Raw genomic sequence first — 25,914 nt, forward strand, 5'->3', positions numbered from 1 at the left:
CATGGGCAGGTATTATGGGTCACAGCCTGCCCTGCTGTGTGATTACAGAGCACCCAGTAGTAAGAGGGGTCAGTTGAAGCATCTGCAGTATACAGTAATGAGAAAAGGATGGCTGCTTTCAGAAGCATTTTGCAGAGGTATTCTAGGAAGATGCATGTGAGGGATGGTGGATTTTTAGAGAATTTTGCGTCCCTCTGTTTTGCATGTAGTGTTCAGTTTGCTACACCATGGAAGATACCGTGGAGTTGCATATAGCTCTCCCATCTCTTCACTGGTTTCCATTTGTTAGTGAACCTCTGAAGTCAGAGCATGAATGCTAATACCAGTGGATTTAATCAAGAGCTGCTCTTAACACCGACTCTTTTGTTCAGGGAACGTTTCAAGAAAGGAGAAAGTTACTTCCTGGGTTTAGCCAGTGAAAACAAATGTGAGTTCCTGAAAATGAGCAGAGTACCATAGAAGTCACTGCTTTTTCTCACAATTAGAAATGGGTTCTTGCATCTTCTGACTGCAATGCCCCCTCAAGTATTGTTAAATGAGTCAGGATATGTCAATAAGTGTGTGTGTATATGTGTGTGTATATATATATATATATTTTTTGTTCTTAGTGTGAGCTACTTTATGCCAGTGACGTTCAATGTGAAGTTCTGCTGGTTTTTTCCAGTCTACTTCCAGTTTAGACTGACATCCAAGTAGTTGCATGCTGGTGTTAGCAAATAGGCTCTGAATAGCCAGTAAAAGTTAAGGTAGTAGAAGAGGCACAAATAACATTGTAGCAATAATAATGTGAGCATCTCTTAGCTTTTCACCTGTATGGGGTGTCTAGACTTGACCCGTCATCTGGAGTCTCCTGCAAAAGTTTCACCACGGTGAAGAATATTGTTGGCATAGGGAGAAGAGGTTCTTAAATGTGTGTGTGAGGGTATCCTGTAGTTTCCTCACATGCCTTGTCAGGCAGAAGCCAGCTAGCAGTACTACTCTCAGCATGCCACAGGGAGGAAGGGAGTGCAAAGTGCCACAACTTCTACCCCTGGTATTCTGTGCGTGAAGGTGGTGTCCAGCCCATGGTTTGTCTGCAACCCCCGCTGTAAGCGATGGGTCGTAGCTTTGCTCCTTGATCCCTCAGAGCCATGCTGGACTGCTTTGCCTTGGCAGCCAGGAGGTATCCTTGCCTCCAGGCTGGCAGGCACAGCCTGCGACCTCAAGCTACACTGCTGCTCCTGTGCTCTGTGGTGTAGCTGCTTGGTGCCAGCATGGCTATGTTCTGTGTTTGGGGTTCAGCTCAGAGCATGCAGTACCCCAAGGCAGAGCACATGTGGGGAGCCTTAGAACTAGCTATTCTGTGTGACAGTGTTCCTGAAGTCAGGTGAATTAGACAGCTCCGGGACAAGATCTCCAGGCTCTTATAATAAGGAACAATAACAGTCATCTCTTCCCCAGCCAAGAAGAAAAGACACATAGATTCTTTGCTTTTCATTAATCTAGGAAGAAAGAGAATAAGGTAGTTGTATTTATTTTCAATAACTCATTCAGGTAGAACAAGTAAGTAGTTTTGCAATGCTGATTTATGAGCTGTTGCAAAATGTAAGTGCTGTTCATGATTGCAAATTTCATTGAACTTGAGTCCAAGAATTTCAGTACTGTAATGTTTCATACAGTTTTCTTCCTCTCCAGTCCTGCCATTTGAAGTAATAAGGACAGTTTACCTTTTATGCAATTTAAGAGGAGACAGCAAAGTCAGGTGCTGGAGTGTCCTGGTTTACAGCCCCAGGTCTGCTCCCTTCAGAAAGAAAGCCTTTTTTTATAAAAACAAACGTCCCTTGGCCATGAAGAATTATCAGTGTTTTATTATGGGATTAACAGGCACTCTGGCAAGTTTATTTGTCTGATCTACCCCTTTATGGAAATTTTATCATGCCTAAACCAGTAGCTTGACCCCACCAGCATAAAGAAGCGTTCTGGTTCCAGTTGGCCTTGACCATGGTGGTAACTGGTAACTACACATCTTCAATGGGATAAGGCTTCCAATAGTCATTTGGTTTATCAAAATGAGCCTTGGCACTGGCTGGAGTAGCAGCTGTACTGGATGATGCTGTGCAGTTTTGAAAGAAATATCTATGTTTCTTAGATGATAAGCAATGGCTATGTTTGGGTTTGGGATTCCTACTAGCAAATACTTGTACTCTGAGTAACTTCACTGCCTCTTCTAGCCCAACTCGCTCTTCTTCCAGAAGTAGCACTCTGTCATATGGGTGTTTCACATACCACAGAAAGAACAGTGCAGTTTGCATTTATATTTATGTGTAAATCTGCCAGAAAACATTTCTATTCTTACTGGCCCAGATTCCTCCTCACTGTGACTAGCCATTGCTGAGCCCCAGGAATTAGCATCGCTGCCTTTTAGTGCTCTGGGGTGCCCATCTTCCTAAAGGTTTCTCTCTTGGTTTTGTTTAATAAGTATGAATTTGGGGCCAGGCTACATCCCAGTGGCTATTTAAGGAAGATAAAATGTCAGAAAGCCTGTTTTGAGCCTGTGAAGTCAGTTCAGAAGAATTGGACTCAAAGAGCATATTGTATTCTGTTTTTCCTCTCGGTCTGTGTCCTTCTAATTTCTGCAAACTGGAGAGGCTTTGCCGTGTCGTCTCTGGTGTGCCTGTGATACGCTGAGATGTCGCTCCTGGGAACCACTGCAGGCAACACACCCCTCTCCTGTTCCACTCATTTTGGGCTCTCAGATGTCAGGCTGCCCTAGCTAATGCCTCCCAGCAGATACAAGAGATATGCTGGGAAGTGTGCCGTGCCATGCTCTGCTTCATCAGCGTGGGGAGACAGGAGATGCAGTGACAGCGGCTTCTCCATGTGTCTCAGCTGTAACTGGCAGTACAGGTTGCTCTCAGGTTTGTTGACACCCTGGTGCCGTGTTTTGCTTTCACTGAGTCTCTTAGTGACTGGGTATCCTATTGTGTACGAGGAGTGGAGTGGAAAGGAGCACTTGGAAGAGAAATGAGTTTTGACTGGGCTGTTTGTCCTGAAACTAGTCACTGATGACAATAATAATTTTTGGTTTTTTTAAAGGCACCACGCAGCTTTTTGTCCTGCTGCCCAGTTCTTATGTCAGCCTGAGTCTGTCATGAGCCATGCTGAGCCTATTAAACTGTGCCTGGCAATTGCACCTGGGGACTGCCTGGGGATCCACAAGAGAACTTGCTGCCACCTTCTCCATACTGTCTCTTCTGCCCCTCAGCCTCCCTTCCTGTCACTTATTAGTGCTTGTACTCCTTGCATAACCATAGCCTACCCAGATGTCACATGAATCCATCACAAGACAATCCTTGTTCCCAGAAAACACAATGCAGCTGCTTCTGGCATGGGCAGTGTCCCATAGGTTTAAGGGAGGTTTGAAGTTTCCATTGTTATTTTCTCTTATTTCAACACCTTTATCTCCATCTACCCTGTCATTGTGCATGGATGCGCGTGAACCTCTAGTGTTGTTTTAATCCAAATTGTATCTTCTCACACAAGATTTTATGGCTGAATTTTCTTGGAGCTCTCTAGGAAGTCTGGTGTTATGCAGGAATAGCTTAGCCTTATCGTAATCCCTGTCCTAATCCCTGTCGTTGCCCCTGTCGTTGCCCCTATCGTTGCTCCAGCTTTATCCTAATCCCTATCCTAATCTCTATCCTAGCCTTACCCCTAGCCTTACCCCTAATCCTTATCCTAGCCTGGCTTTATCCTAGGCTTATCCTAGTTTATTCTAATCCCTGTCCCTAGCCTTATCCTTACCCTAATCCTTACCCTAACCCTATCCTAGTTTATCCAATCCTAATCCCAATCCTTATCCCAGCCTTACCCTAGTCTAGCCTAGATTTATCCCAATCCCTATCCCAATCCCTATCCCACTCCTATCCTATCCTCCTGACACTGGTTAAATAGCTTGGAAGAACTTCTGGAGGTCTACAGATGAAAGTAGAAGTTTGCATATTCTCTAGAAATGAACACAGTGTTCTTGCTCTGCTTCGTAGCAGCCCAGTTTGCTTGCACTGAAAACACTACCTTTTTGCCTCTAATTTTAATGGGGACAGGACCAAGCGCTGTGGGGAACATGGAAAGAGCTGTTTTTCTCCTGCAGACTTCCAAGCAAATGTACCTTGTTCTTCTTGGCTGTAGAACGCTGTGATGACTGGGGCGTGGACACCATGAAGCAGATCCAGATTTATGATGGGGAGCCTGCCAAGATCAAATGCCCACTTTTTGAGACCTTCTTGAAGTACAACTACAGCACAGCCCATTCTGCTGGTTTAACCTTGATCTGGTACAGGATTGGGCAGGACCGGGATCTGGAGGAGCCTATTAATTTTCGTCTCCCGGACAATCACATCAGTAAGGAGAAAGACACCCTTTGGTTCTGGCCTGCTCTTCTCAATGACACTGGGAATTATACATGCATGCTGAGGTAGGTTGTGTGGTGCAGCTTCTGTATGTCTTCAGTGTAATTGGAGGACTTTCATGGAAGTAGGAAAACTATGCTGCTAGCACCAGATCTTTCTGCTGGGAGAAGACCATTTACATAAGCATTAATGGGAAAAGAATGTTACAATTATAAGACCACTCAGTGCTGAGCCAATTTACATTGTAATAATGCTTGGAGCCTTGCAAACATTAATGAGCATGCCTCTCCTTGCTAGCTACAAGTGTCCATGAAAATATTATTGCTGAGCCCACGGCAAAATCCACAGGCACTCACCATTAAGAAGGGATCTGTATGTCTAGAGTAAAAATAGCTTCAGATGCAGGGGTAATGTTTTGACTGCATGCTAATTTGGCAAAGATTCATGAGATTCAGACTTCTAGGAAATTAAAAGTGTCTCTCAGTGTGGTACAAAATGAACATAACATCTGCTATGCACTGAGCACATGAGCTCTTTTTGATCTTCCTCGCATTGTCTCTTGTTCATCATGTCTTTGACCCTATTATCTACTTTACCAGCAGGGGAGTGGATGTTGCTTGTTAGTCATCTTTATAGGCGTTTCTGAGCTAGTGTTGCTGTCTCTGGTGGTGTTTTCTTTCTCATTTATAAATGAGTCAACTACGGCTGTATGTATCTTGTCAGTGCTATGATGCTAGTTATTGCAGATGTGAGTCTTGCTTCATTCCACTGCTATAAGAGTAAACAAGTTTCAACTAATCAGCCCTGTCCTTCTCTCTCCTTAGAAATACCACCTACTGCAGTAAAGTTGCATTTCCCTTGGAAGTTGTTCCAAAAGACCAACAGTCTTGTGTGAGCCATTCAATAAAACCCACTGAGGAGATGTTCTACTTGGAGCATGCCAATGAGAAGATCGTATGTCCAGCTATTGATGGGTTTTACCCTGCTAGCGTAACACCAACCGTCAAGTGGTACTTCGTAAGAAGGACTTTTGTCTTATCTGGGCGGTGGGGGAATTCAGTGTGGTATCTGAAGAAGCAATGGTTGGCATGAGGACCATGGAGCAACATTTCAGTGTCTCCCAAGTGATGAAGCTTTATTAATTTTAAGAGCTTTGTTCCCATTGAGTTCAAACTGCCCTGGGAGGAACTTGAATAAAATTGAGAGCTAACCCTGGAATTTTTTGACCGGCGCACACACAAGTGGAGCATACACTATCAGTGATTTAGGATCCTCAGTTCACGTGCTGGCAGTATACATAATCTACTGTGTAAGCAAGCCACTAACCCTGTAAAGGAAACTGTGATTCCTATTCTCTTTTCTGAAAAAAAACCAAACCCCAAAAAATTTAAAACCTGCCTGCAAATGAAAATAGTATCCTTTCCAAAATCCTTTGAGGTCAGGTAATGAAGTTGTGCATCAGGCCTTGGAGGACCATGAGTGCCCTGTTTAACATAATTCAGTAAAACTCTTTTCTGAAGATGGAGACATCCCTAACCAATTCTTCATACTGCTCTGAAAATTAGGCTGTTTCCAACCATCCTCAGGCTCTTGTCTACAAAATTACTGCTCAATTTTATTAAATTTTGACCTCAGTGTTTTTTTCTAGGTGGATGCCTTTAGTGAAGAGAGAATAAGAGTTCTCAGGGGATGTGCAGTCAGAGGGTTATGGCGCTGAATTCTCTGACTGCTTATAAAGCGCATTTGGATTTCTGATAGAAGGTTCAGTAAGAGTGAATTTAATAATAAAGGAAATTGGTAACAAATATATCTGCTGATTTAAAAAAAAACTAAAAAAACCCACATTATAAGAAAAAAACCCAACCCTCAAAGCCTTCAGGAAAAACTTCTTTATCTAAGCGGAGCAGTTTCACTTCAGTAGTTGAAACATGTTACTTGTACCATTCGTTGAAACTGACATCTCAACAATCAATTAGCAGAATTAAACAAAAAGCCCCATGGAAGTAATTTTTCAGGCAATAAGTCATCCCATGCCTAATAAAAGTCACTAAAAATGGTATATGACCCCTGTCTTAAACTGCCCCATTAAGTTGTATCTTATTTGGAAATGGACCATTCAGAAATAATCTCTTAGAAAATGTGCACATTTTTGGGTTTTATGACAATCAAAATGTCATCTGCATATCCCTTTTCTGAAAAGGGGTCTCTTGCTTCGTACTTGGCAGAGATTTCCAGCCTTACCTGACAGAAAGAGGAGTTATTAAGGTTTCTGTACTACAGTTTCTCATCTGCCAGTTGCCAGTTTTGGAGCCTCGTCCTCAGCTGAAGTCAGCCAGTGTAGCTTGATTAGTCCCAGAAGAGTTAGACACACTGACATCAACGAGGGACATGTCCTTTAGTCTTAGTATCCATTTGTGAATACATCATCATTACTTTCTTCCTCTCTCATTTTACTTTCATTCTCATTCTGCTGAGGTGCTCACCTGGATTGCAAATGTTCTTCTGGATCAGAGATGTCTCTTTTATAAAATTATCTATATTTACGGTGGGATAAAACTGCTAGAGTCATTTGCTTCGTTACCTTATTTTCACAGGGAACATACCAGTTTGATTTCAGATGTTCAAATTTCATGGTATTCAGGTCCGATCTACATCACGATCCCAAATATCATATTCATGGTTTAAAAAAACATCTTTGTAGTAGCATTTAAACCAGTATCTTTACTTCTGAATCCCATGACTGAAGTGTTTTTCTGCTTGACTCCAGAACTGCAAGTTGGTGGATGGCTTCTATGAGCGATACCCTCAGGGGCCCAAGCTTGTCATCGGCATTGTCCGCAGTGTGTATGAAGGGAATTACACTTGTATTGTGACATTCAAGGACCACAGAAGAACCTATAATCTCACCAGAACCGTAAAGATGAAGGTGGTGGGTAAGAATGACTTTAAAATGTGTATAATGCATGTGGATAACCGCTGGAGTAATGAAAACACAGAAGAGTCTGTCACAGGATCTATTTGTGGGTGTGCTCAATCTGCATTACCCAACTGACGTGGTGTATTTTTTTCTTGCTGGGGTCAGTGTTGTGTGACTGCCCAGGACATGTTGCACTGGAGGTCCTTCCTATTCACCACCGCGTCAACTGCCCCTTAGAGCACAGAGGGCGACCAGGCTTAGGCTGGTGAAGTACAGCCCATGAGATGGCCAGGGGTACCCTCTGCTGGCATGTGAATGCATAACCCTGGCACTCTTGCCGATTTTTGTCTCCATTGCCCTTTGCTCATCATTATTTGTGGGATGGTCCCATTATAGGCAATTCACCTCAGTCTTCTTGCAGCCTCAAAGCCTTTTGCGCTGAGGTTGAGACTGTTAATTAGCCAGGCAGGGCTTCAGTTACTCAGCCCGGTGCTTGGACAGGTCCATCCCAGGCACAAGGGCTCACCCTACCTGCCAGGGAACTGTAGATAGATCTTAAAACCCTACTTGAACAGTAGAGCACTTGCTAAATCCCATGGCACCTGCTGCTTTTAGACCTTAATTAAATATTTGAGACATGAAATTGTCTCTCTGGAGCTCTTCTGATGTGAGAGGCCCAAAAACTCTTTATCTAGACTTACCTAAACTTTGGAGGAGCCTCTCAATCTGGGTCTTGCCGTGAGAGTGGGGACTAGGATTAGATTTCTCTTTGCATGGAACTTTGCAGCAGACTTGTATCACAAGTTAGATTGGGGTGTGAGGGCATCATGAGTGAGGCTTCAAGGACCTGAGGTTCTTATGAAGTCTGGGTCCTCATGGGGGGCTCTCTGTTCTCTCCTACAGGATCTCCAAACAAGGCCTTGCCACCACAATTTGTCTCTCCAAATGAGAAAGTTGTCTATGAAATGGAAGCAGGTAAACTTCAACGCTCGCTACCTGCTGTTGCTACCCTGTCAGCCCACCTGCTGGGATGAGGCGATCCAGGCAGGCACAGCAGCTCTTCTTTTCCTCTTCATTCCCGGTGCTTTCCCTCAGAGCACGCAAGCTGCTACAAATTGCCTGGCAGACAGTGTGGGGTACCAATTCTCAATGCCAAAATAGGAGAGTACAGCTTTAAAAGTTTATTTTTCCAAGTACAAATATAGATATTCAGGCATGGAGATGCAGGACCGCAGCTGCAGAAGCAGATAAAATGGGGACCCTCAGCTGCTTAGAGAAATTCTTGTAGGACCTTGTTTCAGCTCTGTCCTTGGCTGTGATTTGTTCCAACCCTCTGCCATTCAGCCCCTCAGTGGTTTCAGCCTTCTGGCCACTTCTTGCTCATCTCCTCTCCCTTTTTGGCTGATTACTTCCTAATTAATGACAGCCCTCCTTTGGCTGGCCTGACAGCGTTCTGTAATAGGGTACCATACCCCTCCCCCAACCCTATCTGTTTGGACTGATAGCTCTTTGAAGCAGTTCCTGTACTGAATGGATCATGTCCCATTACACTGCTGTAACAAATGTGATGCCAATGATAATGATTAGCAGTACAATCTTCACTTTAAAGCTCAGCTTTTTTGGTTCAGGAGTTCAGACTTCTTCCATATCACTATAAGGTAAAATCACTTACAGGCTGATCACGGAGATATGCACACTCCCAAGCCTGGTCTTGAGAGGAAGTTAAATGCCTGAACAAGTGCTCCTAAACTAAGATGCTTTTGTGGAGCTGGATCCTTCACTTTGTGGCATCTGTCCCTTGTGCAGTCAAGGAATTTGTACCACTTTTGAGAAGGCACAATATTTTTTCCTAATTATTTGTCTTTTGTAAGTCATTATGTCTAGGATGTTAAAATGTTATCAGATGTCTGAATGTGGATGCTAGCTTTGTTTGCTCCTGAAGGGAGGCAATGCTCAGGCTGGTAGGATCACTGGAAAGCACAAAAGTCAGGGTGATGCTTTTCCTGCTTTGCAGTACCTCACTTGTGCTTCTTTCTTCCCAGGAGATGACCTTGTTCTGCCCTGTGAGGTTTTCTTCACCTTCCTGAAGGACTCCCGGACTGAAGTGTGGTGGACCATAGATGGGAAAAACACAGATGACATCATGGACCCCAAGATAAAAGTCACGCAAAGGTAACACAGTAGCACAAATCTTCCTTTGTATCATAATCCTCTCTTGGTTCTGCAGAGTACAGTAGGTACAGACATGCGACAGTCCCATTTTCCCTTGCAAGGTAGCGGGGAGTTCCCAATTCATTGTTAATCGGAAACCCCTGTGCTTGCACAATGCCATGATGAGCACCAGGAGCTCAAGGGAGAAGACCTCCAGACCCAGTCAGTGCCTTGTCTTACAGAAGGATTTGAAGGAACTTTGTTTACTGGTTCACATCATCACTTGTTCAGGTCCTGCTGGTGGTTCCAGCAGCTGGTGCTATTGTGAAGCTTCTAAAACAGGGACAGACACACTTTTATTTAGAGGAATGTTCCCAAATAGCGTAAGTGATAAAAATGTTTCAAAACATAGAGGCTGAAAGCGAAAATATAGATTTACACATAGTGTTGATTAGGAGGAATAGAGATTCAGTTATGTAAGGAACCAAATGAAGCTCAGAATCCCATTTTCTGGGTGCTTAATTACATGGGGAAGGCAGTTGTTGCCCCAATCAGTTTGCAAAACCTGCATTGTAAAAGGAAAGGGAAAAGAATATACTATTATCCCCATTTTGCAGATGATCATTTCAGGCAGAGAGAGACAAAGTGACTCATCCAGGATTGCACAGGGAATGTAATGTGGGCTCTGAATCCTGAGTTCATGAGATCTTGTTGCTTTGTAGGCAAGAACTTCCTTTATCTCTAAAATGCAATGTGACACAGCTGCAATGAGAAAATTATGAGTGACAAATAAATATTAAGGAGAATCAGATAAAGGAACAGCTGCAGCTGTATTAAAATCTGAAATGTTTATCGGTTTATAAATATCAGTTTAGGTGGTTTGGGTTTTTTGAAGAAAGAGTCAGTTGACATCAAGGAAAGAAGTATTTTTCACTGAGAACTTGCTGCAGTTTCACATGTCTAATGCTCTAGTTCTTGTCTTACAGTGAAATTACTAGAGAGTTTGAAGACAAAACTGTCATAAGGATTCTAACCGTTGCAAAAGCCACACCAGAGGACTTGAAACGGAATTATACTTGCTATGCCAGAAATGCTAAAGGCGAGGACCATAGCCAGGCCATAGTGCGCTTGAAAGGTAAAATACTTGCAGAGCATGGGTGTGAAATGAAGCACGCTCAAAGGGAGCTGTTGGTCCTGCCTTGAGCCTTGCCCTGCAAAACAGCAGTGGAACAAATAATTTGATCAGGCCTCTTTCCTCAGCACACACTGCTCTATGCACGGCTGTATTATTGCTGTCCTACTGCACCACTTCTTGGAGGCAGGGAGCAAAAAACACATGTCACAAACATCATACCACAGTCAAGTGCCTGGGGAGAGAGAGAGGGATGGGTAGATCTGTTCTCATCCCATCCATGTACCACAGTTGAAGCCTGAGGGGACAAGCTGCTTGAAATTATTTCAGGTTACTTGATTGTATGAGGTTTTTTTGTGACACTACAGTCACCAGTTGGCATCCTGCAGAAGTCAGGCTTTGCTCATTGACATTGCTCAGGGAGTGAGAGAGTCTAAGCATGACACTCCGTGGTTTTACCCCTTGCTGTGATTTTTGCTGCAGTCTAGATACAGCCAAGGTAGCATTGATGATACGGACTGATCCAGCCTTGTGCAGTATGTTTTTTTTTTCTTACACCTTACATCTTATATCAAAGATTTTGTTCCTGTTTCCTAGACCCACCTCTCAGCAATAAGAACTGAGCCTTCACTATAAATATGTGAGGTTTCCTGATTAAGGTGGATGCTTCCACCTCCCTGTCAACCTCATCTAGAGCTTCAAAACTTCCTTGCTGTAGGTCAGACCTCCTCTCTCCCATAAGGGGTGCTGCCCTGCCTCATGTAGCTCATGCCAGACACCACCTTCCCCCACTCTGCCCTTTTAGCATTGGAAGGATTTCAGAGGTCTTTATTGGAAGAGCTCTTTCTCTTCCTTCTGGTACTTGTCCTCCTTCCTTTTTAATTCCTTTCCTTTGAGGCAAACCTCTTCTGGATCATTAAGAAGGAACAATAGACCAAACAACTGAGAGAGACTGAAACTGTCTGCCAGTGTACTTGTCCTGCATACATAATTCTTCTGGGATGATAACATTTGTACTGTGTAGCAGAAACCAATCTAAAATCTTCAGACTCTCTCTCTACAGCAGTGCCTAAATGCTTTTTTTAATAGTGGACTGACCTGTAGTGTCCTCTCTTCCATCCCTGACTGCTCCTGGGGAGCTGGGTGGCTTTGCTCTGAGCAGACCTGGTTACTCAGCACCTCTCTTTTCTGCTCTGTTCCACAACAAAATCCAAGAACCATCCCCAACTGCTGCTGGCAGAGCAACCTTAAGCTAAGCTCACTGCAGACCTTTCCACTGCACACAGGAACATCAAGCATGCCAGAACCTAATCCCTCAGCACTTGTATTTCGGTTTTTAGCAAGTAGCTGTATATAGTTGGCTCCAACTCTTTCATTACATTAGGTTATAGACATTTCGTGCTTTTTCTGGATGATTTCCCTCTCCTTCTCATGTACTTCTGCTGGTCATCGTCTAATGAAAGTTGTTAAATTCCTTTTATTTTCTTTTTTTTGTAATTTGGCATCTAATAAAACTTATTGAATCTTAGACTTTGGTGATGTTTATACTCACTGCTGTTCTTTTATTATGCAGTTTGCCAGTGTGCTTGTCAGCTGCTGTCTGAATTGCCGTAAAAATGAAGTGTGCTGGGGATACAGTTAGAAGAGTTATATTCTGTCCTCTAATACAAAGAAACAGCAGTGGTGTGACAGACAATGTATGAGTTGGAGGGGGGCTTGTGATGTTCTGGCTTGATGTCCACAGGTTGTCCGGTTTGTTTGCAAGCATTTTAGCTTTCCTGTAATGAGCTCTCCTTCCCTGGTAGAAATCAATCAGGCCATGGCTAGTTGTATCTTTGCTGCCAGTCTGGGAAAAGCAACAAGAAACTGTGTGTGTTTAATGAGGAGGGAAAATGGTAGCTATTGCCTTTATTTCGCTGCAGGTGAGCTTTGGCTGGTAAGTGGTGTTGTGTTGCCGCAAGAGTTTGCACATATTGCTGAGAAGATCCCATTCATGAGCTGGATTTGGACTGTGCAGGTGGTTTCCATCAACAGGTTCTTCTACCATCTGGCTGCTCTCATGGTTTCACTCAGAGACAGAAGTCCAGCCCATGCTTTGACTTGCTCTGCCAGCCCAACCAGACCTAGTAACACAGAATGGAAACTTCAGGGTGGCCAGCTGTCACGTGTCCTGCTAGAAAAGCCTTGGCTTGGCCACCTTCCACAAAGGGCCAGCTTGGCTCTTGGCTGTTTTTCTGTGGTGTTCAGCTGCATGTGACAAAAGCTTGTTCTTGTTTAGCTGAAGGACCAACCTGTTCTGTAAACCAGACCCCATCTTTCTTTTTGAACCCAGTTGTAGCACCAAAGTACACTGTGGAGCTGGCCTGTGGACTAGGGGCGACCATCCTGCTCGTTGTGGTGCTGATAGTCATCTATCATGTTTATTGGCTTGAAATGGTTCTCTTCTATCGGGCTCATTTTGGAACAGACGAAACTATTCTAGGTAAGGAATTAAAGGGTTTACGTTTATTTTATCCTACTAGACCCTTTGTTTTCATATAAGCTATTTTTAACCCTTTTCACAGCATAATGACATTTTGACTTTTAATTTCTATACCTGCATTCTTTTGTGGGTCATTTTAGAGTAAGAGGAGTCAGGCTTGGGTCAGGGGAAAAGGAGAGAGAAGTCCTCTGTGTTCTCTGCAAAGGTGAAGCACAGGCGTGTTTAGCTTTCTGGGGCACTCCTTTTCTGATGGGTAGCCATTTCATCCATGGTCCAGGTAAGTCATCAGGTTTCAGTAAGTCCCGGGTTTTGCTGGTGACTCAGTGTAAGTGTTCACAAATCCAGGATGATTTGCTTTAAAATGTGGGAAGGCATCCAACAGGATGGATCTGGAAATCACCCTTTTGTCATCAGTTCTTCCACAGCTTCCCTGTGTTACTGCGAGTTTGTCTGTTGGGTCTCTGAGCTGAGACTCCTTCTGTAGGATGAGAAGGACGTTCAAGCCCTTGCAGTTTGTGATATGAATCTGCCAAGGGGGTGCAGCAGCTCTTGGAGGGTGTAAGCAGGGTGCAAGTCTCTTTCTGATGGGACGGGTCCTATGGATAGGCAGTGATCAGAAAAAGTAGTGTCAGAGATGCCAACAGACAAAAGGACCCTGGACGGAACGGGTTGGTCATCTTGCTGTGGTCTCATGCCTTCAGCAACCCAGCAGTGTCCGAGTACCTACATATTCAGGCTAGGTAGTCAAAGATGTAGCAATGCTGGTTTTTGACTGTGGAAATTAATGTCATTAATTTAATTAATTTAATGTCAAATTAAAGCCTAGGCATTGCAGGTTAGAAGTGAGCCTTCATATCTGCTTTTCATGGAAGCAAGTCAAAGGCTCAGCATGTGCAGTATCACAAGTGTCTCTTCTGCTGTTTGTGTTTCTCTGTGCTCCCAATGCTCAGATGGGAAGGAGTATGATGTTTATGTGTCCTATGCACGCAACGCAGAGGAGGAGGAATTTGTGCTGCTGACGCTGCGGGGAGTCTTGGAGAATGAATTTGGATACAAGCTGTGTATCTTCGACAGAGACAGCCTTCCTGGGGGAAGTGAGTATTTTACAGGGGGTTGTGCATCATGCGTGTCCTCTATTTATTGTTCTTTGGGGGACTAATAATTATAGGAACTGGCCTATCTCAATTAACTTTATCCTTTTTGCCCCCCCCATCTCCATTAATAGTCTTCTAATGTTTTTGCTTCACGTGACACTGTCACAGAAGCTCCAGTCCACCAAAAAAGCTGCAATGGGCAAGTGGTGGTTATTGGCTGTTTCAATTGCTCTCAGCAGGAGTGATGTGCAGGAATGATTGATCTATCAACATGCAGCAACTGGACTATTGACCTTCACGCAAACCTCCTGAGCTGCCTTAAAAAAGGGGGAGTCAAGGCTAGAAGTCAAGGCTAGAAAGCAAAGAGGCAGCGGGAGTGTAGTACTAGACGAGACTGGTAGCTCACAGAGGGTAATGGTGAAAGCCTGTGGAAACCAGCAGCATCTGCTTCAGGGAGGTGTGGAGACCACCATGCCAACATCAGGGAGAAGATAATGTGCCCTCCCAGATGGCCTTTCACTCACCTTCATTAACTGGAGAGTCTGCCTCTAATATGACATAAAACTAAGTTGCTATGATTAAGCAGGTAGTTGCAGGTAGTGAGACTCATCTCTTCACTAAAATGTATATATATATTTTTTTCACCATTTCAAGCTAAATCTTACATGATTCTGGACACAGCATCTGCGGGAAGGGAATAACTCTGGGAATTTGTGAAACTCTTCAGATATGCATACAGTCACACAGGTGCCACAGCAAGGGCACAAATCTAGCCCTCAACACTCTCAATTTCTACTGTTGTGGGGGCTGAGTTGGCTGTATGACCTCTGATCCCAACTAAAAGTCTGAACTTTTGCTAGTGCAGACCCCTCCACTTTGAACTCATGGGCTTTGCGTCAGGACCCCACTGATGACAGAGCCAGTGCTAATAAAAGTCCATTGATGTCTCTTTTGGGTAGGACAGGAGGGACTGCTGCAGTCCCAGCCCAGCTGTGTGACAGAGGGAGCAGAACCAGTCTGGGATCCTTGATCTTTATCTCCTAGGATAAAAGGTGTCTTGCCAGGACACAGCACCTCTAAGTCTGAGGGCAAATAAATAAGTGTGCTCCAGGGGACAGGGGGACAGCTGCAATCTTGGTGCTGTTCCTTCTAGAGAAAGCCTGGATGATAAGGCAGGGTACCCTCCAGGCAGGTACCCTCCATTTGCTTGATGCCAATGCCAGTCTCTGAGGAGATTTGCTCTGAGCAGTTCTGACCAGTTGTTGCTCAAGATGTATATCTCCGTCCTATTTCTTCTGCTCCTTTTTGCCATCATTTCCCTTTCCCTTTGGAGAGTCTCATCTTCCTCCCAGCACAGCTCTCCTGGGCTCCCCTCACCCCTGGAGCACTCGCATCCTGTCTCAATCCAGCACCAGCCCTCCAGAGCACAGCTGGAGAGACTCATTACACTGCCATTTGCAACACTGCTGGGGCTTCCCCAGTCATCTTAGGTGGATTTGACTAATCTCCTTCTTGGGGAAGCAGGGCAGGCCAGGAAATAGCTTTTGGCAGCTGGTGTCATCCCTCTAGAGTGTGTGTCTGTGTCATGGGTAGAGAATTATGTTGTCTTTGATGAAGAAACAGTGGGCGATGGATTATCCTGCAAGTTTGCTGACGGGAACTAATCAAACATGCTTGACAGCTAAATGAAGTTGCCTGTCAGCATTATTTTATTCTCTATTGTATTTTCTGACCAGTCAAGAGCATTCTCTTGTCAACGAAGTGTGGGAGATCCAGCAGCAGAGAGAGTGTAAGCACTGGGATTCACACTTAAAAGGAGTTTTCACATTAATTACTGAAAGGTGCCTAAGAATAATCTACCAGCAGATTTTAGGATATCAAAGAGGATCTACAGATACCATGACATGTCTCCAGCTCAAAGGGTGTCATTTTGGGGACACTTCATTAAAAGTCCTTGGAGCAGTTTACTTGTCACTTCCAGGAGCACTCAAAGCTGCATTCATCGATGACAGCAATAGAACAGTTCGATGTGTAACAGGAGTTAGGATGGTGACATTTCCAAAGAAAATTAACCCATGAGGAGACTCAGGGAGGTTGTACATACTTATTATCTGTGCTGGGCATGGGGAAACAGGCAAGAGGAGTGCAGAGATTACCCAGAGTCATGTTGGACGTCTGCCAGAGGAGGATGTACGCATAGACACAGGCACCTCTTCAGGCTGAGACTTTTCCTTAAGGTCATGTGTTGTTCAGCTGGCAATTTTCTTGTTTTGGTCCAGAGACCCTCTTTTTTTCTACTTTCATTAGTAAGAAGCTAAATCTGAGCTTACCAGAGCAGCCTTCTTGGCCACGTGGCATCCTCATAGCGTTGGGCGGTATCATTGCCACATAGTACAGTGTCTTCCAGATGTAGCTGCCTCTGGCATCTCTGTGGGGAGGAGGAAACACATCTGTAGGCAGCCTGGGGCAAGGAGTAGAAGCTGTCAGTGTATGGGGCAGTGGGTACCAGCCAGAGTGTAGGAGGCCCTACCTGGAGTTGCTTGCAGGATTGGGAAGCACCACTATGTTTTCTAGAGAGGGCCTCCAAGGGATCTTATTGTCCCGTTCAAGAGACACTTGGTGTCACACTAGAAGCTCAGCAGTGTGTTCTTGGACATCACTAACACCCTCAATGTTTCTTTCTCCCAGTTGTCACAGACGAAACCCTGAGCTTCATCCAGAAAAGCCGACGTCTGCTTGTTGTCCTGAGCCCCAACTACGTCTTACAGGGGACACAGGCCCTACTGGAGCTCAAAGCTGGTCTAGAGAATATGGCCTCCAAGGGCAACATCAAAGTCATTCTAGTGCAGTACAAAGCCATCAAGAAGAGCAAAGTGAAGGAGCTGAAGCAGGCCAAGGCGGCCTTGACTGTCATTAAATGGAAGGGCGAGAAATCCAGGTTCCCAAAGGGCAGGTTCTGGAAGCAGCTGCAGGTGGAGATGCCAGTAAAAAAAATTAGCAGGAGTTTGAGCCTTGATGGGCTTATACATATCCCTGAAAAATGTTTGACACCATCAGAAAACAAGCAAAAGCCAAAATTCCACACGTTAGTCGAGGGAGTGGGAAAGAACTTGGGATTTTTGCCATGAAGGACTGTGTCCCAAGCGTTTCAGAGGACATACATGCCTCCCTGCAGCTTTTCTACTGCCCTGGCAGTAGAGAGACCAAAGATGCATACACTCCCTCTCTTCAAATGCCATGTCCTTGTCATCAACCACACAAGCCCTGGCATCAAGGTCTAAATTTGGGCTATCCAGGTGGGATGTAGCCAGCACCTTATGATAGTGTGGTATTTATATAGGCCAGTACTACTAGGTCCAGTTCCTATGGGACCTGCATTAGCATCCAGGACAGAGTTTCTTTCCTTTCCTGTGTGCACTCATTCCTGGTCCTTGTTGCAGAGGCAAGGGAACAGTTTGAAAGGTGGCTCCAGTATAGAACCTTTCATACATGTATCAGCTATATGATCCTGGTTAATGTGGGATCACAGAATTCTGCTTTAGGAGAGGAGCATAGACTCTTGAGGGTCTTATCTTTGATCCCCACGTTTCTGTAGGAACAGGTGCATTAAGATAGTTTGGCAATTTGAAATGGCTGTTACAAAAGCATTTTTTTTTTTAAAACCTTTGCTAAGTGATACTTTATTTTAGCATTTCTACTAATAAGTGGTCAGTCTCTGGGACTCCATAGTCTCCCAAGTGCCTCCAGTCCTTCAAGGCTGGAATGCTCATAATTCAGGGGAAATCTCTCATTAGTACAGGCTGTGGAGCATGTCTGAGAGATGTTTTGTTGCAGGGTAAACTCAGGGACTTCACAAGCACTGCAAGGAACCCCAATTACTAGTGATTCTGCCTACTGTCTCTGTGCTGCTGGCTAGGGTAAAGCATCACACAGGGTGCTGCCAAAGCCTCTGGGATGACAGTGGGTATACGTCCAACTCCCCAGGAGGCCCTACAAACTTATTTGAACTTACTAGAATTACTATCTCTCTCTAGCTGGGTAAGACTGAGGAAACGCTTCTGGGGAGACCTTATTGTGGTCTTCCAGTACTTAAAGGGGGCTTATAAGAAAGATGAGGACAGACTTCCTCACAGGGTCTGTTGCAATAGGACAAGGGGTAATGGTTTTAAAATAAAAGAAGGTAGATTCAGCTTAGATTGAAAGAAGAATTTTTTTATGATGAGGGTAGTGAAACACTGGAACAGGTTGCCCAGAGCAGATGCCTCAACTTTGGAAATATTCAAGGTCAGGTTGAACAGGTGAATAACCTCATCTAGTTGAAGACATGCCTGCTTACTGCAGGGTGGATTGACTAGATGACCTTTAAAAGTCTATTCCAGCCCAAGCTGCTCTATGATTCTATGAAGACATGATGTTCTCTGCCTGAATATGAACAACATCAGCTTTTATATTTCCAGGCCCAGGTTTAAACTAGCCTTGACTTTACAAAGCAACCATCCGCCTATCTTGTTTCCAGTCTACAGTTGCAGAACAGAGGATGTGTCCCAGTTTCTGCAAACTTTGCACAAAATGGAAATATAAAAAAAGCCACTGAGTACCAGTCCTTGCTTCATTTGGAGGTAGCAGGCGTAGGAGAGTACATGGTGAGTTAATCCCCAGCAGACAGGCTTTTTAGACCAGGGTGGGGAGTGTCCTTCACCATGTAGGACAGACCAAAGCACAGTGAGGATCTAGTGTTGACTGGTATTGTTATTCACAATGTTTTCATGTAAAACTACAAGTTCTGGGAGTATCTCCATGTTCCTATAGCTCCCAATGCAAGGGCCTGCCCAATTAATTGTGAAATTCACTATTATGCACACTAAGTGTATGCTTATTTTTTGTCAATAATGGGTGCTCCTGACTCACCTCTGACTCATGCTTTCACTCTCTTGGTGTCTAGTGGGTGAAGCGTAGCTGTTCATAATGGCATTAAAAAGCACTACAAATTGGAATCTATGCACTATTCACCTTGCTGAGCAGCGAGGTTTGAGGGCATACCAGTAAATGGCCCAACCTTAAAGGTGTGGGGCTGAATCCTGGTGTCAGCTAAGCCCCTTGCTGTTAGCATGTTATGATTAATAATGTTATCCCAGGGTAGTGGGGAGCCAGAGCCACCCATGGGCAGATGCAGTACAAACACAGAACAAATAGAGCTTCTTTCTCACTTTCCTTTTCATCCTCCTCCAGAAGTAAGCTTTGCTTTAAGAAGGTGAAATTGCAGTCAGCTTCACTGAAGGCAGTGGATCTCCACACTTGCTAAAAGGTGCTTAGAAGCTTTATTGTTATGAACTTTTCCACTGTGGCTGTCTGTGGATGGGCAGGGCTGCTACCCTTGCTCCAGAAAGCTTAGTTTGTACGAGTTAGCATCCAAAACCATGCTCAGCCTTGTGAAGCCATTGCAACCCTGTCATTTTGCCCAGCTTTACCTTTTTGTTTGTGTTTCCAGTATCTGTGTAATCAGCTGCCAGATCTGCAGGCAGAGGGAAGGCCCTGAGCCCAAAGCAGAACTGTGTTAGATTCCAATTTGTTTTTTTTTTAAATTACTAAAAAATAAGCATAAATTATCATCCCAGATCTTATCACCTCTGTTCTGGCTGAGGTACCAAGAGAACTTCTGCTGATGTTCTAGTAAGTCTGAATATTTTAGGAAGTTAAATCCACCTCATTTATTTTGCTGATTTCAGTCAAAGAGTTTTCCAAATAAACAATGGACCAGAACTCTCTCTGGCATACAGTGTGCTGCTGCTTGGTGCCACTGCAACCGCAGAACAGGATTACTGAGGGATCAGCAGAGCACCCACAAGGCAAAAGGCGTGGTGGTCTGAAGCAGCCCGAGAGGTCCAGAGGGAACAGTGTTGGAAGGAATAGCACTGGAGCAGGCTCCGCTCCCCTGGGAGGTTTACCCCTGGCTTTGCTGGGACCTGTGAGGCCAGGTGTAAATACCAACCCTAGCTGGAATGCAGACCTGCAAAGCACCCTGAATACACCTACCATTTCATCCTACGCCACATGTGGTTTCCATTGTGGGATTCTGTCACAGCATTGTCTAGTTCAGTTGATTCATTTGAGTTTCTATGCTCTAACCTAACATTTATCAATACGCAGCTCATACAAAGTTCCTCATTGTTATTTCATTGGGAAACAGTGTGGCACAAATTGGAAAAAATATCTTCTCTTGCCCATGTCATTTGATGTACAGCTCTTCCAGAGTTTTCCTTTCTCTTTTCTGTATGTTTTTGCCTTTGTGTTATTTGGTCTGTGACTTGTCAGTATTATTTTATTTTGCTTTTCAATAAAACATTTTCACTTTTGCATTTCGGTCCTTGTGCATTTCTCATAAATATCATTTTCCTCCTCATTATGTCTGTGGAAGGCCATTAAAGAAAGATGACTGTGTGTAGTCCAAGTATCAAGATCATTTAGGGACGCCTCCTTAGAGGGGGACATTTTCCTGTTTCGTGGTGTGCCTGCAGAGATCCTGAGGCACCACTGCTGCTACCAGGGCCTTGCAAGCAGAAGCACAGTGACACGCAGCATTCGAATGTCACCCATCAGTGGACATGCACATACAGAAAGTCTCTGACTCAAAGAGTGCTTACTGCGCAATCGCAAGACAGAAAGATGGGAAGGGAACGCCATCCCTTTGCTTGAGGGACTGAGCCAGAGCATTGAACAGAAATCTTGGAAATCTTCCCTAACCACAGACATCAAACTCACTCTTAGGCTGCTTAGCCCATCACCTTTCATGTAGTTGGATAAAAAGGTTTATTTGGTGTTGTATTTTCTCATTCACACCACTTGCTTGGCTTTTCCCTTGTTTGCGTGCTAACAGGTAAGCTGAGAGAGAGACTAGCACTGCCAGAGTGCCAGCAAAATGGATACTTGTGATAATCTTTGGATTTGGGGTCTATGAGGTACGGGATCTGTGACCCCACAGCTTTTATTGGGCTTGGACAAATGTGTGGCTCTTGCATTCCTCTGTTGTATTTCTGGGGTGTGTTAGTAACAGACGAAAACATGCAGTGTCCTTCATAACCATGTAGTAAGGATGGAAGTTTAGTATAAAGCAGATATCAAATTTTCAGCTCTGTTGGTACCCATCTCACAGCATTATTGCTGCCTGTCCCATCCTGTGTTGTTGGTGTCACTGGGAGGGACTGTCCTGCCTGCACACTGAAGTGGCCACTCAGGATTTTTTGTGAGCTGGCATTATATATTGTAAATGGAACATCCCAAGGCATCCTGGTGAGCAAAGTCTAAATGAATCCCATTCTTAGAAATAAAATAAAGTTGGGAATTTGAATATTTTCTCTGCCAAAAAAAAAAGAGTCAAATCTCTAAAAGCATTGCAAATGCAAAACTAATAAAAAGAAAACCATCTTTGTGAGCTCAATGAAAACATTTCATTTTGGTGGTGTTGGAATCATTCATATTAATTGAACCTGCTTTTTGAGCAGGCAGGTAGAATAGGTGACCTCCTAGGTGCTGCTCCTACCTATGTTTCCCTGTAATTCTGTGATTTCAGTCTCAAAAAGAAAGACCTTTCAGACCAGCAAAGGAGCTTTTTCTTTCACAAAATATTGAAGCTTGGCTGATTTCAAAATTGATCTCGATCAGTTATAGAAGGGTTTGAACGGGGCCTGGACTCGGTAAATTGGGAGATTGCTGCCAATTCTTTGAGCCTGTGGTATAGGGTGGTAAGAATGTTTCATGGCATTCAGTAACAATTCTGAAAGAGCTATCATCTGCTTTTGCTTTCAATGAATTAGTGTTTCCCTGTGTCTGCTGGGGGAGGTGGAGTGGGTTGGCTGGAAATCCCATCAGAGCTTGTATACAAGAAAAAAAGCTCCAAATAGTTTGATTTAAATCCTAGCATTATGTTAAAGAACCAAAGACTGCCTTACTTTCACCACTAGGATATTGTTTTTCATACGCAAGTTCTTGGTCCCCAGATAATCTTGTGACAATAAGTTTTACAGTTAGTCATATATATTTTAAAAAAAAAAAATCATTGCTCTGTACGGTATTACAATAAGGTGCATTCAGGTGCAATATGGTGCATCTTCTGCTGTGAGCTAAGGATAGAAACAGCCAAGAGCTGGAAGAGTAAGAGGCATTGACATTACAGGGAAGTAGTCTATTTATTTATATAAAAGACCAGTGTTCCACTGTCAGGGAGGGAGGTGAGTCTCCAGACTGAGGAGTCAAGGCTTTTGCAGTGCAAAATTTGATGGAAGCAGCACGTACTTCTCCCCAGAACAGCTTTTTGCAAGACATTCCTACAAGTTTTTTCTCGCAGAGTGTGTAAGCGCTCTTACTCCAGTGCTCCCAATACTGCTTGAACAACACTTTGTCCACAGCTCTTCCCCTCACTTCATTTCAGACACCAGCACTCAGTAAGTGGGTGGGGTGGTTTTTTTAAAAGTTTTTACAGTTAATCAGCTTGGGTTACTTTGCTAAGTGCCATAGCCCCATTAATTCCCGTCCTTTCCACTGCTCACCCATTAGCTGTGGCACCTTCAATGTGCTTAACTGCATCCCAAGACATAGATAAGAGTCCAAGGACATCCTTTGGGTTTGCTGCTTTTCAGCATTCATAATAGAAGAAATGTTGCCCTTGCCTGGCACCATTCCAGCTAAGCATCTTGCTGAGCTGTACAAACTTCAATTAATCCGAAGAAATGCTTTGGAGGACAGTATTTTAACCCCCCCATCACAGCTCAGACAACTGATGGTGAGGTCTAAGGCTGATGTTCTTGCTTTCTAGGTTTGGAGGCTTCCATTTCTAGATGAAAGAGCATGAAAGGGAGGGAGGTGGGTCTTAGCTTCGGCGGTGTGAGCTGTGGTGTGGTTGCATGATTGCTTCAGACTGTCCCCTAAATTTTAAAGGGCTGTCAGGGCTGTGGGCAGGTAGTTCTCGAACAAGACCTGCCCTGTATCAAATGCCTGCACTTGCTGGGGCAGGAGTGATGCCGTTCAGGGCAGAAGTTGAAAGTGTGGTCCTGGTTTATCCTGCCATCCTGGCTTCTCATTTATTACTTCAGCCTTGTCCAAAACTCACGGCAAAGCAAAAACACCGCTCTTGCTCCTGCAGTTCCTGCCAGCAGGAGCGTGGGCAAGTGGAAAGTCACTGGGCTTGTGTCAGGTTTCCCTCTGTGGAAAGGGGGGAGCTGTGCAGATATGCCACTAAACAGCTTCCTTCAGCTTTTCTCTCCCTACTTCCCCCCTCCCTGTGCACCCCAATTCCTCTGCCCTTGCATTCTCAGATACCACCGAAGCTGTGTTCGACTTCATACAGAGAAGCCGCAGGATGATTGTGGTCCTCAGTCCTGATTACCTGACGGAGAAGAGCATCAGCCTGTTGGAATTCAAGCTGGGAATCATGTGCCAGAACGCAATTGCCACCAAGCTCATCGTAGTGGAATACAGGCCACTGCAGTGCACCCACCCCAGCATCCTCCAGCTGAAGGAATCTGTCTCCTTCGTCACCTGGAAGGGGGAGAAATCCAAGCGCTCTGGCTCCCAGTTCTGGAAGGCGTTGCGGCTTGCCCTGCCGCTGCGCAGCCTGAGCGCCAGCGCCGGCTGGAACGAGAGCTGCTCCTCCCAATCGGACATCAGCCTGGATGCTGTTCAGAGGAGAAGGAGCCGGTTGAAAGGGCAGCCTGACCCACAAGGCATCACAGCAGGGACTCTTGCTTCCAGAGGGATGGCCTCAACTCCTGAATCAAAGGCCAAACACCGAGCCAAGCACTTCTTGACGTGCCGGTGTTGTGGGACCTATTGCAATAGTGGTAGCAGACTCAAGCACAAGCATCGGGCTGTGTCTGAGCCCAAGTGGGACACTCGTATCTGCAAGCCAGGCCCAGGCAGGCCTGCGGCACAGGGCGTTCAGGGCAGAAGTCGACCTGAGCCGCTGCCGGCACAGGCTCCCGCTCTTGCCCTCTGCCATTATGGTGACCTGTCGAACAATGACTTCTATGTACTCTAGCCAAGAGACTGACAGCACTGCAGGTGCTGGGTTGGCAAAAGAAACTTCCTGCAGCCTCAGCTAAGATAGTTCTACGATATTGCAGGGTGATGCGATGTTTTTCACCATCAGTCCCGTGCCAGCATCAAGGACTGCAGTAACATCACCGGTGCTGGAGAGCTGAGCCAGGGGCCTGAAGCCTCACGCAGAGCCGCTTCTGAGGGTTTACTGCCTGGGTCCTTCTCCTTCATTTAAATTGCAAAGTGGAGCTGAAAATGTGTTTCCCTGGTGTTGCTTTCCCTGCTGTGGTTGTGCTTGCTGCAGGGCTGCCACTGCGGTAGAGTGTGGGAGGGCAGGTCCCCAGCTGGGGACTGGGGGAGACGGGGGGAGAAGCCACTGTCCTGTCAGAAACCTCTGGAGAAGGGGGAGAAAGCCTGTGTTTTACAAAGGATACAACTTTGCTAATGAGGGCAATGGGAGTCCCTGCCAGCACAGCAGTGGGCTGTGCAGTACAGTGCATTATCCACTGTGGTTTAAAAGAACTTGGTCAAAAGTTTTAAGACAAGTCTCTTCTCTCTAAATAAAACTGATTTCTCTAGCCTGCTGTTGTTAAAAGTGCCATGGGAACCGGTAAATTCTGAAGCCTTGTTCACCAGGCGATGCCTAGAGAGATGGTTTGCCCAAGCTGATTCAGGTCCCCTTCTGTTTTCACTGCTTCCAGCGTGCTCCTGGGCTCAGTCCCTCTCCTCGCTTCCCTGTATGATGAATTAGTTCTGTCAGTTGTGTGGCCTTTCACGCAGCAAGAAAGAAAACCATTACAAATCTAGGGAAATATGATTAAAAAAATTCTCTGAGTAGTCATTGAGCTCAGGGATAGGAGCAAGACCTAGAACATTCACAGGAAACCTCAGGCGCTGAAGCTGAGGGGTCAAAACTCAACCACACTTCATTAAATAACCAAAAGAGCCTTTGAACAGTCTCCCTGGGGTTGTGGTTTCATCAACCCATTGAGCTGGCTGTCAGCACTGTTTCCCACTCTTCATCTGCAATGAAAACTTGATCTGCCTCATTCTGCTTTGTATAATGACTTGTCTCCTTACTGAGGAAGGTTGCTAATCCTGGGAACTGACTGCCCACCTTCAGCTGATGCTCAGACATGCCAGAACAGGTAATACACTGCATTTGTTTTCTTCCCAGAGACAAAAAAAAAGTCTCATTCACCACTCTGGTCAGTCTAGTTCTTGCCTCTTGGTTTGGCAAGCAATTATTTTTCTTCTGCCTTGGAAATAGAAACTAAGCCCTCGGGCTACAGGGTTTGTGGCCCCCAGAACAGACCTTTATCTGCTGTCCTCACATACAGCCTTGGTGAAATTGCATTGCTGGAGCTGTGAGGAAGGAAGGAGCCACATCTTGCCCGTTTCAATAGTGTTGGAGCCTGGTTATAATTCACACACTACTTTCCTTCACTCAGCAGCCCCTCTTCCTCAATATTTTCCCCACTATTTCCTTTCTTGTTTTCTAAGAGCAAGCACAGCCGATGGCTCTCCTGTTACAAGTCTCTGTGAGCTGAATCCTAACAGCTGTGCTGCAATAGACTGAGAAAATAGAAACCAAAAAACCCTAGTGCTCAGTCAGTCTAAATAAAATAAGGACAATGCCCACCACCACAAGCAGCTCATAGGAATTAGAAATTAAGACTCTAGAGAAATTTCCAGGTGTGGATTTCTCTGTAATTCCAAGC

At 44.9% G+C, this 25,914-nt stretch overlaps 1 protein-coding gene across 3 annotated transcripts in view; it reads left to right on the forward strand.

Annotated features, from left to right (window-relative positions):
* The window catches only part of IL1RAP (interleukin 1 receptor accessory protein), a 48,402-nt gene extending 24,049 nt beyond the window's left edge, over nt 1-24,353 (forward strand). The window contains exons 3-11 of one of the 3 annotated variants that reach the window (XM_069865411.1): nt 4,168-4,453; nt 5,213-5,405; nt 7,156-7,321; nt 8,209-8,280; nt 9,348-9,477; nt 10,443-10,591; nt 12,921-13,070; nt 14,021-14,164; nt 23,473-24,353. In XM_069865411.1, coding sequence (XP_069721512.1) covers nt 4,168-4,453; nt 5,213-5,405; nt 7,156-7,321; nt 8,209-8,280; nt 9,348-9,477; nt 10,443-10,591; nt 12,921-13,070; nt 14,021-14,164; nt 23,473-24,194 — 2,012 coding nt within the window. In that variant the 3' untranslated portion in view covers nt 24,195-24,353. Of the gene's footprint in view, nt 1-4,167; nt 4,454-5,212; nt 5,406-7,155; nt 7,322-8,208; nt 8,281-9,347; nt 9,478-10,442; nt 10,592-12,920; nt 13,071-14,020; nt 14,165-16,852; nt 20,521-23,472 lie in introns of those variants that run through there. The other 2 variants (XM_069865410.1, XM_069865412.1) reach the window with 2 other exon arrangements.
* The last annotated feature ends 1,561 nt before the right edge of the window (nt 24,354-25,914 follow it).

Source organism: Phaenicophaeus curvirostris, chromosome 10 (genome assembly GCF_032191515.1).
Source record: "Phaenicophaeus curvirostris isolate KB17595 chromosome 10, BPBGC_Pcur_1.0, whole genome shotgun sequence".
Lineage (NCBI taxonomy): Eukaryota > Metazoa > Chordata > Aves > Cuculiformes > Cuculidae > Phaenicophaeus > Phaenicophaeus curvirostris.